Source organism: Falco cherrug, chromosome Z (assembly GCF_023634085.1).
Source record: "Falco cherrug isolate bFalChe1 chromosome Z, bFalChe1.pri, whole genome shotgun sequence".
NCBI lineage: Eukaryota > Metazoa > Chordata > Aves > Falconiformes > Falconidae > Falco > Falco cherrug.
Window position 1 is genome coordinate 39,464,312 of NC_073720.1, and position 13,428 is coordinate 39,477,739.

Sequence of the window (13,428 nt, forward strand, 5' to 3'; positions counted from 1 at the left end):
ACTGTTGTTCAGGCATCTTGAAGGTGATGTGTTTAACCAATTGTTAAATCTGTAGAATTGTAAAGAAAATGTAATTTCTACAAAATATGCAGTGATAATCTGACAAAGACATTTCAAATAGCAAATAAGATACTTACAAATCCATATTCCAAGTCCCAACACCAGCAGTAATTGAAAAACCTAACGAAGACAGCTCTCAAGAAATCACCGATTAGAATTGTGATGTATGTTGTCATTGTGTCAGAGACTGTCAGCCGCACAAATTCCTGTTAAAGCAACATGTTCTTTCAAGACTATATTTAAGCAATTAATCATATTTAATTGATCATAATTGATACTTTTAATAATTATTATTAAATATGTTTATTAAATATATAATTATATAATAGTTATCTATTAGAATAATATTGTGATATGAATATATATATATAAATCTATAAATAGAATAATAATTAATCACAAGTAATAATGAAATACTAGACTGGATCCCTAATTGTGCTTACCCTGCTTCAACATGGAAAAGAATCTGATCCTCCTCTACATTCACTGATTCTGAAAAAAGCCAGAAGAAAAACTGCCCCTGCTTTGCTAGAGGCATCCTTTGCTCTGATTTGTGCTCCTGTTATCAGATGAGACATCCAGGGTATGATTAGACTGGGAAAGGCTTCTAGTCAAGACTACTGGTATAACAAAAATCTGAGCTAATATCTTAAACTACTTTCAATCCCTTTGACTCTGGGAAGATTCAAATAAATAAATAAAGAAATACATGAATAAATAAAGTGAATGGCTGCTTTCTTAAGGAGCACCAACTCCCAGTGAATATAGAGAGGAAAGAAGAAAATCCTAAGGGAAACTTTTGTTCCTTTACCTTTATTTTAGTAAGTCCCACTAAGCCCTACTGTAAGAGGCTTTACGCCAATAGCCTAAAGGGCTATTACTCTCCCTGATCTGAAATTATGGAGAAAATTAGTGCAGTGATGAGCAGCTCTTGGTGGTTCTTAGCTTATTATTCAGCACCAGTGAAAAGAATAGAGGGGCTGGTTTTCCTGCTTGTCTGCTCCCTGGTGGTGGTTTGTTCAGTCAGGAGGTGAGATTGTGATGGAGCAACAGCAAAAGTTGTGATTCAGTGATGAATCTATGCTCGGGAAAACAACAATGGAGTATGATCAGATAGAGGAAAGGTGGATCTTAGAAAATTCTTTGGAAATGACATTTTATATTAATAGATCAATAAGAATAAATGAACTGAATTAAATAAAATGACTGAGAAGATTTACCATTAAACCACTGTTCTTCTGCATTGTCACTTAGCTGAAGACAGAGTGCCTCCTCAAAAGCACACTGATGTAAGAGCTATCTTACACATACTTTCTTGTTGAGCTACTCATTCTTTTGTTGTTGTTTCTATAGATCTGTTGTAGATAGAAACTAATTTTGCCTGGTCAAAATTCTAATCAGAATTACCACATTTATTAGGGGTTGTGATTAATCCAACATTTCAAAATTAATAAGCAGGTTTTGCCAGACAAAGATGGGATGAGGAAGAGGAAGGTAAATAAAGAGAATAGTGAAAAGGAAGGGAAAAAAAGAAATGCTTTCAATGCTGCCAACTACCAGGAGAAAGAATTCCCTACTACACAGGGTCCAAAGAAACTCAAATAATTATTTTGCAACATTTTAGCTCAGGAAAAATTCCACATCTGCTTTCCCTGACATTTTCCTACCTTAATAGCAGAAAGAAAGAGGGTTTAGATAGTGTATCTTGTATCTGACTATGATCTATTACGAAACATGGACTCAAAATAGTTACGTTACCTGTCCTACCATTGTTTCCCAGCATGGCCCCCTGGGGACATCTGCAGGATCCACCTGTATTGGAGGAGCAGTCGAATTTTCTGGAATAGTACCATTATACAGACTGGCTTCCCATATTGTCATATTATATTTGACTATCTTTTCTTCTTCCAACTAATTAAAAAAATAAATCGGGGAAAAAATAACATGAACTTGTTACCAACTTTCAACTTTTTCTACTCCAAGACTCCCATTACCAGCTCAGAGATCCTCATCCTTGCCCAGCTACATGTTAAAAATTGTGAAAGGAAGTAAATAGCTTGCCTTGAGATTGATTTCATCCATTAGGGCAATAATGAAAGTGTAGAGGTTTCCAAGAAAAAGAGCAAAGATTCTTCCCAGCTGCCATCGCAGAGCTATTCGAGGGTGATAGTTTTCCAGAGAACTGATTACATCAAATAAAGTTGGACAGAACATTCCTAAAAGTGACATAACCATGTTCACCTGAGAAGAAGAAAAAGAAGAAAAAAATAGTTTACAGTGAAAAGTTAGAGGACATTTTTTTATTATTACTGACTTGAGTGGAGGGTGTATTTCCACTACTACTTTTTATTAGTTTTTTGATTTAATTAAAAACAAAAACCACTCTGGGAGTCACAAGATGCTTTCACAAAGAAACAAAGGGATGAACAGTCAGTTGCAATCTGCTGCAGATGGTTATATGAGTTGTTAATTTAACTTTTCACTTAAACTTCCAAAATAATCAAATGTTAGTTATGCTGACTAGAATCTACATTTTAACCTACATTTAAAAATTCTATTACCAGAGGACTTAGCAAAACCTATCTCCAGTACTGTCGTAAGCTATGTCTCTACCACATCTTTCCAATAGACTAAATCAGACAAACTAAATAAAACAAAACAAATAAACACATAGATAAAAAACTTTCTTCTATAAAAGGCATTACTACAAATATACTGCACTAAATTAAATTTATCTGAAATCTCACCAGAAGTTAATTCTAGATGTCACAGAATCATAGAATGTCTTATGTCAGAAGGAACCCAGAAGGGTCATTGAGTCAGACTCCCTGTTCCTCACAGAACTTCCTAAAAATAAACGATATGACCAAGAGTGTCATCCAAACACTCCCTGAACTCTGACAGGCTTGCTGGCACAACCACTTCCCTGGGGAACCTGTTCCACTAACCAACCATCCTCTCAGTGAGGAACATTTTCCATGTCCAGTCTGAACTTCTCCTGACACGGCTTCATTCTATTTCTTCATATCCTATTACAGGTCACTAGAGAGAGAAGATAAGCACCCTCTCTCTGCTGCCCCCCTTGAGATGACCCCTCAGCCTTCTGTTCTCCAAGCTGAACAAGCCAAGTGACTTCAGCCATTCCTCATAAGTCTTGCCTTCAAGGCCTTCCACCGTCTTGTCTGCCCTCCCCTGGACATACACGAGTAGCCTGCTGTCCTAATATTGAGGCATCCAAAAATACACACAGTGCTCAAGGTGGGGTTACACCAGTGCAGTGTAGACTGGGACAGTCACCTCCTTTGACCAGCTAGCTACGCTGTGCTTGCTGCATCCCAGGACATGGTTAGCCCTTTTGACTGCCAGGTCACACTGATGACTCATATTCAACTTGTCATCACCCAAACCCCAAGATTTTTTCCATGGGGCTGCTCTTCAGCCTCTCATCTCTCAGTTTGTACATATAACCAGTATTGCCCCATCTCAGGTGGAGAATCCAGCACTTGTTGAATTTCATATGGTTGGTGATTGCCCAGCTCTATAGTCTATCTCAGATTTCATGTTCTTGCTACATAAGCAAATTCAAATCAACCTCGCTTCTTTCCACCTCTTTTTTTTAGAAACTTCTCATAAGATTAGCTCATCATCTTAGCAGTATGGAGATGGAACAAATTCAATGAAGGCAAACAGAGAAAACCAGGTAACTAGCTTTTATAGAAAGCTTGAAATACAATATAGCTTACAAATTCTACAAACAAGAGAGGCATTCTAGTAACATTACTAAGTGATTGCTGAAAGCTATATCATGTCCACTTGAACCTTTTGGTTCTAATTCATTGTGCCAGCCAAAAATGAAAATAATTGAAAAAGTTTAAAAGTGCAATTATTCAATTTGAAATAAAACATTACAAAAACTGTGTCTTTAGATGACTAAAAACAACAAAGAAACAGGAAACATTGTCTCAATCTAAGCCACAAAGGTTGGAAAACACAAAGATGTTTATTTAAGATGAATCATATTAAAACAATTTAGTAAAAATAATTGATTTAATCACAAAAGAAATTAGTTTTTCACAGAACCCTAGTCTTCCAATTGCTCTGAAACTAGCATTTCTCAGCCAAGCAGAATCCATTTTGCTAGAACCATTATAAATTTTAATAAATTTCTAACTCCCTGCTATCAAGAGAATTACAACTGCCTTGGCTTCTCAGAAAAAATATGGCAACAGAAGGGCACTATGCCAACAAATAAATTAACTCACTCAAAAATATGTACATTACTACTTTTAAAAAGTTTCATCAACAAGACATGTTCTTGAAGAAAAAAAATAAATGGCTTGCTTTTTGCTAGTTTTCTATTCTTGGGTTTTTATTAAGTTCTAGAGCTAATTCCCGGATTTTTGCATTTATTGGCAATCAGCAGTGCAATCTGTGCATAGCTTGTGGCACCCTGCAAGTAGTATGTTGATTTTTTTTAACAATTATAGGAATTAACTGATGTTTCTTAAGTATTTAGACAGTTATTTGTAACTGTGATTAGTTTGTTAAAATAACAAGAAGCCACTGTTACCTCATAACACACAAAAAAATAAACAACCACCTAAAAACTTCTAACTATCATCTCCTGCAGCACTTGGGTTTATAGCTGGAAAAGGCAGAATTTATATTTTAATCTCCTGCCACTTTTTACCTTATTATACTAAGAGCTGTGTTGGGCTTCATACATTAATGTTTGAATAAATTTTCTCTTATAATAATTGTGCATTTTCCTATTTTTTGGTACTTCTAGAAGGTAATGAGATGTCAGTGATCAAAACATTGGTTGGTTTTTTTTTCATCATGAATAGTGCAAACATTTTTATCTTAAAGTCTCCAAAGTGTTTAACATAGTTTATAACACATATTGTCTCAGTCACCATTAAACCAAAGACTTTATGCCCAAGATGGCCCAAGATGGCAAAACTGCAGGAGTCAACTACAGCCAACATGACTGATCATGAATTCTTAAAATTAAAACTTATTGTAACAGGCTGTATACCTTGTTTATCAATAGAAATGTCCAGTCCTATTGTGATACTGCTGAATCTTCAATCAGAATCCTCACTGACTCTGCTGTCTCATAGCCTCCTGTAGCAACTAGTTCTAGGAGCAAATGTGTGCATAAGAGGTCTCCTGGGTCACATCAAAGGTTGGCCTAGCCCAACAGATGCCCATGGATGAGCAAAAACAGGGCAAACATATCAAAAGTCCGAGGCTTCATCTGTATTCAGTTTGGGTACTTGGTCAGACAGTTGTGGGGTTTTGTGTATTTAGTAACCCCCAGAGGATTTTTCTTTCATTCATCCGATCAGTCTTCCTTCAGACAGATCTAAATTTTGGCATTCATAGCACTGGCAACCACCATCTACCATTCCTTCCCTTTTGCTTTTTCTGAACCTGGCTTCTACTCAATTCATTTGATGTCTCATAGTTCTCATATTGAAAGACACAGTGAATATGTATTTAGGAAGAAAATGTATGTTCTTTGGGCAGTTTTAAATGTAGTACCTGCTGACTTTATTGAAACTTTCCTTATTGCTGCATAGGAAAGTCAGGTCAGAAGTCACTGTTTTTCTTTCTCTTGAACATGTAATTCTTTCTATATTTTTATTATGTTTTGTCTTATTTATGTTTCTAATATAGTTTCCTAGATATATTATCATTATACTTTTGAGTTTCTTGTGAAAGATATTGATGAACAAAGAAATCATCCATTGAATCGTCCATTGAATTTTAGCCACTTTAGCCTGATTTCAGAAAGGATATGATTTATATTCTGGATTTCTTCTCGTCAGTTTGACGCTCAGGTGCTGGAGCAGATTTTCTTGCTCTATTTTTATCCATGACAGTTTCACTGCACTGTGTGACTTAAGAATTGTGGAATTATATGCCAGAAGATGGGCAGCATGCCAGCATCCATATACGGTAGTTATGGTTGATAGCAAATGTGGTCTTATATTCACTGTCTGCTGAGTGAATCTCAAAAGCCCTCTCTGCTCTGTTGAGATAGATTTTTCCCTAAGAAAGGATCAACAGCCAAGAGGCACCCACTAATTATTAAAACTGTGGTTCAAAACACATTGTGACATTAACTACTCCAGATACCAACTCCCTGCATGACACTCAGAAAGCTAGAAAATTACTGCTTACACAAGCTCTTCCAGCTGCTATGAACCTGATAAGAAATTCTGTGACTGCCTCCACATCTAAATTTCAGCCCCCCAGCATATATAACTGTGCCAACATAGCATTAAATATTGAACACTGACTGCTTGTTGGCTAATAGTATGTAGTCTAGCTAAAATAAATTGTATCTTCCACTAGCAATGATTGTAGTAGTCATGGATTTGTCTGGCATCTCCTGCAGAAAACACTCATAAATACCTATTTTTCTAGTAAATAGTTTCATTTCTTAAAAAATAAATTAGAATTATAAATTATATTTCATACAAATAAAAGCTGCCTGATGATTACTAGAACTAAAGAGAACATTGACAACATGGCTTAATAACTTCAATATAAGTGTACCCTATATCCACTACTAGAAGCATTAAATAGCAGGATATTTTTAGCAAAAGATCTGTTGGGTTGTTTCAGCTTGCAAAACCTGAAATGTTAAAGCTATACTATTTTTTTGCTGGAAAAAAAGAAAAAAAAAAAAAAAAGATGTGTAAAACTTATCTCCTCTTTCCCCAAATGCTGTTAACGATTCTGATTCAGAGAATTCAGTCTTTCTTCTTAAAAGTTTTCTCTGCTTTTAAGTAACTTAAATTTTAAACAGTACAGGAATACATTTGAGAAAACAGGATACCTCAGTACCAGACAGATGCTCATGCTACCTTCAACCTCTGCAAACTATCTTCTATCATATTAGAAAAGTCAATTTTGCTCAGTAATTTTCATCCAATTTCAGAACACTTCACCAAGGAAATCATTGACATCATTGTACATTTTACCAAAATTTCCACAGAGATGGGGAAATTGTTGTATGGTGCAGAATCATTATTCATGCATGACCAACCATCAGGCCACAGCCAGGTATGAAGAGTGATGCAAATGCTGATGAAATCCCTTCACAGTCCCAGTCTGCCTGTTTCCAACAATTTCCTGTTCTCTGTGACATGCTAAACAATTTTATCTGAGCTGTGATCTGACAGAACTAGGTACTGCCAGTATGGAGGAGGAGTCTAAAAATTTACAACATTATGACACAGGAAGATAGAAAAAGGTCTTGTCCTCAAAATCACCAGTGGCACTTCCTTAGCCTGTGAGCTTCAGGAACAGATGATATAAAATGTATTCACCTTGTATTGTTCCATGAACACCATAATTACGTGGTTTATGTACATTTTTTAATCCCTTAATACACTCAGTTTGATGAAATTTCTTACAAAAGAAGCTTAGTATTTTTATGAAGAATGTCAATTTTTACATAGTGTTGCCTGAATTGTGTGTAAAGGCTGCACTTTCATTTGCTATAAGTAGTACATCAAGTGTTTATGGGATTTTTTTTCTGATCAAAATCTCAATTTATTTTTTAATGATATAAACATAAAAGCTCTTGATCTAGGAAATAAGAAAAATGTTTAAATGTCTGTTATATAGAAGCCAAATGTATTTATGTAATTAAATATTAATAGCCAGTCTAAGGCAATATTTTGTACCTCACAAATATGTTCATTACCTGTCAATAGGGGAAAATTTTCAGCCAAATAATGGCAACATTTTCTTACTCTCCTTAAGAGACACACACATTCCAGATCTTAGTTCTGTGTTACAGAGTCTCCTTAGCAGTATTTTTTTGTAAAGCAAACAAAAGTACAACAATGAATGTAAACATGCATATATTTAGCTACTTCCAGATTGCAGTATAAGCTAATATAACAGCTTTTGGTAGCACAGTTCTTGTTAGTACAAATCTATTACCACACCTCTCAGCTGAAAGAAAACCTTATTCCTCCTGAATTCCTTCGGAACTCTCTTCATCTGGCAGTCTGTTGTCACACTTAGACCCCATGCTGCTTTAAACCAAGCAGTTTTGTATAGGACTTTTCTTTCCCATCAGATCAAAATGGAATAATTTTTATCAAGTAACTTAGCCCAATCTCAACAATCCCATTTCTCTGGATTCCAGAGGTGGCTTGCTGGAGTTTTTAATATTACTTCTTCTGTTGGGTTTTGGTGTTGAAAATTAAGGACTGACTTTTCTCACTCGATTTTCGCCCATTCCAGCAGCTTCGTGAGGCTAGCAGCTTTTTGCCTTGCCTTAAATCAGGTATCTACTTTACTTTCCAGCTCAGAAGATGAGCTTTGATTAACAAAAAGCTAGTTTTATAACATATACAGGAGCATTTTTGCTAAGAAAGTAAAGCCTCCCCAGGTTTTCATGTAGCAACACTGACTTCAAGTGCTTACTGCATACAGTTACAGCAAGCATAATCTCTACCACTATACACCTCTATCAGGCCAGACTGCATCTGCTTCAGAAGAAGGCAGATTAAGCACAAAAAAATGGTATTGGACACTTGGACTGGGCAGCTGGAACTGGAAGGCATGAGTTTCATCCTGTTGCTACACAGCAAAGTTGTACCCATGACGCCCCATATAACTTTTGGGTATGCTGACACACCAGTCACTTTGCTTGGTCCAGTTTCAGGAGGAAAGCAACAGGAGAGTGGGCTACTTTGAGAGATCTTGTGAGTCCACAGAGTGTCTGGAAAACAATCTTAAGAGAACAAAAGAGGAAAGGTAAAGACCTCAAATGAAAACTAAAAGCAAAGGGACATTTGAAAGGGCCATTGAAGGAATCATTATTTTAATGAAGCAGGAGGCAGAGGGACAAGAGCAATTATTTTGTTAGACATTTACCACCCACACTCAGAGCATTTAAATTCTCAGGAAAAAAAAAAAAAAAAAAGCAACAGGCAGTATAGAGGAACACAGTTTCAAACCACATCTATTTTAGAAATGTGCTAGCACGAACTTCATTTCTTTCCCACCACCCGTAGTTCTCCAGACCTTCCAGGGCAAATTTCTGGGATCTTCTGACAACAAAAAAGATGAGGTAGCCACTCCCAGCAAGTGTGCATAGAGCTAAGAAGTTAGCAAGAACCCTCAGGAATCGAGTCAAGTGAATATTTTCCTCTTTTCGGCTTTCCTGCTCTTCCACAATAGCTTCCTGCACTTGTTAGAAAGAAAAGAATATTATGAGTACTTTAATGGTCAAGACCCCACATTGCTTCCCAGTCATTAGAAGTCAGTTAAATAAATTCCAAAGATATGAATGCACACTTGGGCATCATGTTTTGAGATGATCTTATCTCACAAAATCCAGTTTGGACCCTGGCAGACTCTGGGGTTTAGGCTCCCCAGAGTTTGCTTTGCTTCATGATTGTGTCCCGACTGAGTCTCGTTACACCTGCACTTGTGTGCCAAAAAGAAACCAGCATGTTCTCTCAAGCTTGAGAGCTTCTAAGGCCGAGTGACCCAGCAGGATGAGTGTGTGATTAGCTGTCAGAAAAGGAACTGTCATACTTTAAAAAATGTGCATTTGTGAGAAAAGAGCAAAAAGTTTTAATTTGAAAATCAGCAATTCAGAAGGAATGAAAAGACAGTTTAGATGTAGGAATCCCAAAAATGGCAAATAGTGTGCATCTTCAGACTGCAGAATAAAAACTGTCCCACACGTACCCTTGGCCAGGACTGACTATATTGAGACTCTGGTATAACTATAATCTCCAGGTTCTACTTTTGCCAGCAGAAAGAGCTTTTGTTCTGAAGTGTCCTTGTGAAAGGGAGTTTGGTTACAGCTTCTCACTTTGGTGTAGAGATCAGTTGTCCAGAGGGGAAGCTGAACTCCTGCATTGCAACAATTACTCTGCATGGCTCTGCTTTTCTTGGGATTTGTGTTTTTTACACAAATGAAAGGAGATTGCAAAAGCTCTTGAGAAAAATTCCCATAGCTCACACAAACCCTTTCCTCTAAAGTTCCTTGCTTGTTTGCAAAGATCACAGTAAAACTTAGTTTGTTTCTCAAAAATAAGTCTCTGTCTCAAATTATTTGTATTCTTGTCCAAATAGCTTTTAGCAACTGACCTTAGCAGGTAGGCAGGGAAAGCTCACACAGTTTCAGTGCTTTCAGTCAGTATTTCCTCAATACTTGTTTTTCTTGGACCTTTTCTTTCTTTTTCTTTCTACTGACTTTGAATGTGGTTATCTTTTATGTCTGCAGTTGGGAGGGTGGGCAGGGTGAGGTGGTATATTGGCTATATCACCCCTGCAGAAAGGAAGGGTGACATGTGCTTGGTCCTCCAGCCCCCATGTTGTATATTGTCACTGTGACGGCAAGTCTAGCATCACATTCTTTACCTGGCAACATCTTGTGAGTGTATTCCCTGTACATTATTACACTGAAAATTAAATTTTCCCTTACATGCTGCACCGGTGTGTCCCAGTCACCACAGTGTAGAAACATATTCTTTGGCATTCAACAGATAGAATATATCCCCTTCACTCTTTTCACAGCAGTGCATCTTGCATCCTGGCCCAGATTCCCCACACCATGACTCTTGGAATCAACATACCCTATAAACTGAAAAGAGGCTTAAACCCACCTTGGATTCCTTCCAAACTGGGCTATATTTCATAATTAATTTGAAAAGAAGACTTTATATTATGGAAGGAAAATAACCTTTTTTTTTTTTGCAAGTATACATTCAAAATTCTGAGGCCAGTTCTTCTGACAAGATGAATAGCCCTTTACAGACCATTTTACTGCTTTATCTTATGGTATCTCTTCAGTATAGCAAGAGAATATGACAATGTGAGATTGGCAAAATGTCACCAGCATTTTAAAAAAGAGTTTTTCAGACAAGTACTATAGAAACTGGAAGCAGTCACAGATGAGAAAAAAGAAACAATTATTTTTACAGTAGAATCGTTTTTCTAAAACTAGTACTATGGTCACAGAGGACACAGAAGATGCCATTAATGCTTTTCCTTCCACAGTCAAAAGGAAAAAATTAAGATGGCAAGGCACAAAGATCCAGACTCAGAAGAGTATAAAACTGCCAATTCCAGTTTAAGTTTCTAGGCCCAGGTACAGCTGATACTTGAACTTATTTCCATTTAATTCATACCAGTGAGAAAGACAAATCCAGTTACCTCTCCTTACAGAGCTCTATGTTACCTTAAAGCTTGTTGTGATGGAGGCAAACTTATTATCCGCAGTCTCAGGATTGCCAATCAGGTAGTCCCAGCTTGTGAACATTTTCCAGCTGAAATTAAAACTAGTATCATCCCCACCACCATCGTCATTTGCATTCCTTGCCATTCTACAAAAGCCAGACAGACACAGGAAGACCTTGTTAGAACTAGTTCTGCTATGTAAGAATGATTTGTAAATTGTTCCTAAATTATAACATTGTTCTTGAAAAAAAAAATATTATTGGAGTCAGCCGTGTCCTATTAAGTCTGGAAAGTTCAGTCTGTAACAAGAAAGAAGGATTGAGACTTGCATATTTAGAAAATTTATGAGCTCACAACACACATTTTGATGAGAAAGAATGAATTTATTTCATTAATAGCTCAGACAAACTCTGCTGGATGAGAAACTCGATGGGAAAACAACATCAAAAAGACCTCTCAAGTAGAAAGCTGAAGAGCTTCCTGAACTGCAACAGATTTTATTAGAGACTTCACAAAGAGAAAAGAATTCTAAAATAACAAGCCAGGACAAAACCTGGTTATACCGTATAAAAGTGTCACTAATACAGCTTTATATCTTCCCTTTCATCTCCTATGCACTTATAAACAAGGTTTGTAACAGTATCCAGAAATATCAAATCATTTCTTCAGTGACTTGACTTAATCTTGACTACTAACTTCTCCATTCTAAATGCTGTCATTCATGTAATAATAGTCTTGATTCTGTGTACTTTATCACTTAATTCAAACTACTAAGCACAAGCATGAAGTACATTGGTAGGGCAGGCTTATTTTAAAGCTCACTAATGCTGTAGTGTTATGTTATTAATATCAATGCTTTCTATGCACTACACTTTAACAGTCCAGCAAAATATATACTTTCAAATCTAGGAAAAGAAGAGTAAGTAAATAACACAGAAAATCCTTCTGAGCCGTCATAAACTAACACCAGGGTTGGTTTGGTGGTAGTTGTTTTTTTGGTGTGCTATACTGCTTGTATACAGAAGGGACAGAGATTATGAAAGGTTCTTGGTAGGATCTGCCCTACTCTTGGTTTCTAGGCTAAGATAATTCCTTCACAAGAGTTCCTAACGAAACACTGAATAGTCTTGTGGCTGGGATATTATTTCTTTGAGACCAGAAAAGTTTCCATTTTATGTTATACACTGAAAGAGCTGCAGAGAGCTCTATCTGAATTTAAATGTTTCTCCTAAACAGAATAATAGTCCTTATAAGCTTCACTGCTTCTTTCATGTAAACATTCCCTTTCTCAGATATCAGTCAACAGCAGAAAAATGATAGCACCTTGTCTTACTCTGCTTTTAGTTTCTGTGCTTTCTGGAGAAATAGCAAAGAGCAAAAGACTGCAAGAACCGCTCATAAGATTACCTAAACATTGATCACCACTAGTGTCATGTGACCATATGGGAAGTTAGCACTTACAATGCCTTTTTTTTCATCAAGGATATTCCTTTGTTTGGGCCACGAGTATTGTCTACTATAAGGGATATTTTTAATTTTTTTTGTCTGGGTGACAGTCATTGAAATACATTTATTTGAGGCTAAGACTTTTCTAACCTTCACAGCTACATCATCAAAAAACATTTTAAAATATATTTTTGAGCTAAACTAATTACCTTTTTTATTGCAGCTGTTTATTCCTCCTCCAAAAACCAGAAACATGAATATTTGGAAAACAGAACATGAATTAATCCTGAGCTCATGCAAGTGAAAAATAATTACTTAAGCACAAAACAGTGGAAACAGATTAACTGCAGTTTTCTCTATATTCACAAGTGTGGTTGAACCTTGACGTGCGTTTCTCTGATTTTTTTCACTGTAGGCATCTTTTAAAGCCACCACTATAGCTAACTGTATTATTATGGCAGGTGGTCATCAAGCCTGAATCAAGAGTATTAAAGATTATATTAACTGGCAGCCTATCTTCTTAGAAGCTTTCAGAATTATCACAGTTTATTGCAATAATGAATTTGGCTATAAAATAATAAATTTATTTCATTTAAATTTTGATGTTAAGGCAAAATTGAAGTCCAGAATTCAAAAGCCAAAAAGCTAATATATCACGAGTCATACTGCCTAGGCCCTGTTTCACTTGCCCCTATG

At 36.4% G+C, this 13,428-nt stretch overlaps 1 protein-coding gene across 1 annotated transcript in view; it reads right to left on the reverse strand.

Annotated features, from left to right (window-relative positions):
• Nucleotides 1-13,428, reverse strand: part of TMC1 (transmembrane channel like 1) — a 67,931-nt gene that overhangs the window by 14,490 nt on the left and 40,013 nt on the right. Inside the window, 5 exon segments of the mRNA XM_055699418.1 lie at nt 138-266; nt 1,819-1,971; nt 2,122-2,301; nt 9,083-9,277; nt 11,288-11,432. Of these exon segments, the coding sequence (XP_055555393.1) occupies nt 138-266; nt 1,819-1,971; nt 2,122-2,301; nt 9,083-9,277; nt 11,288-11,432 (802 nt within the window).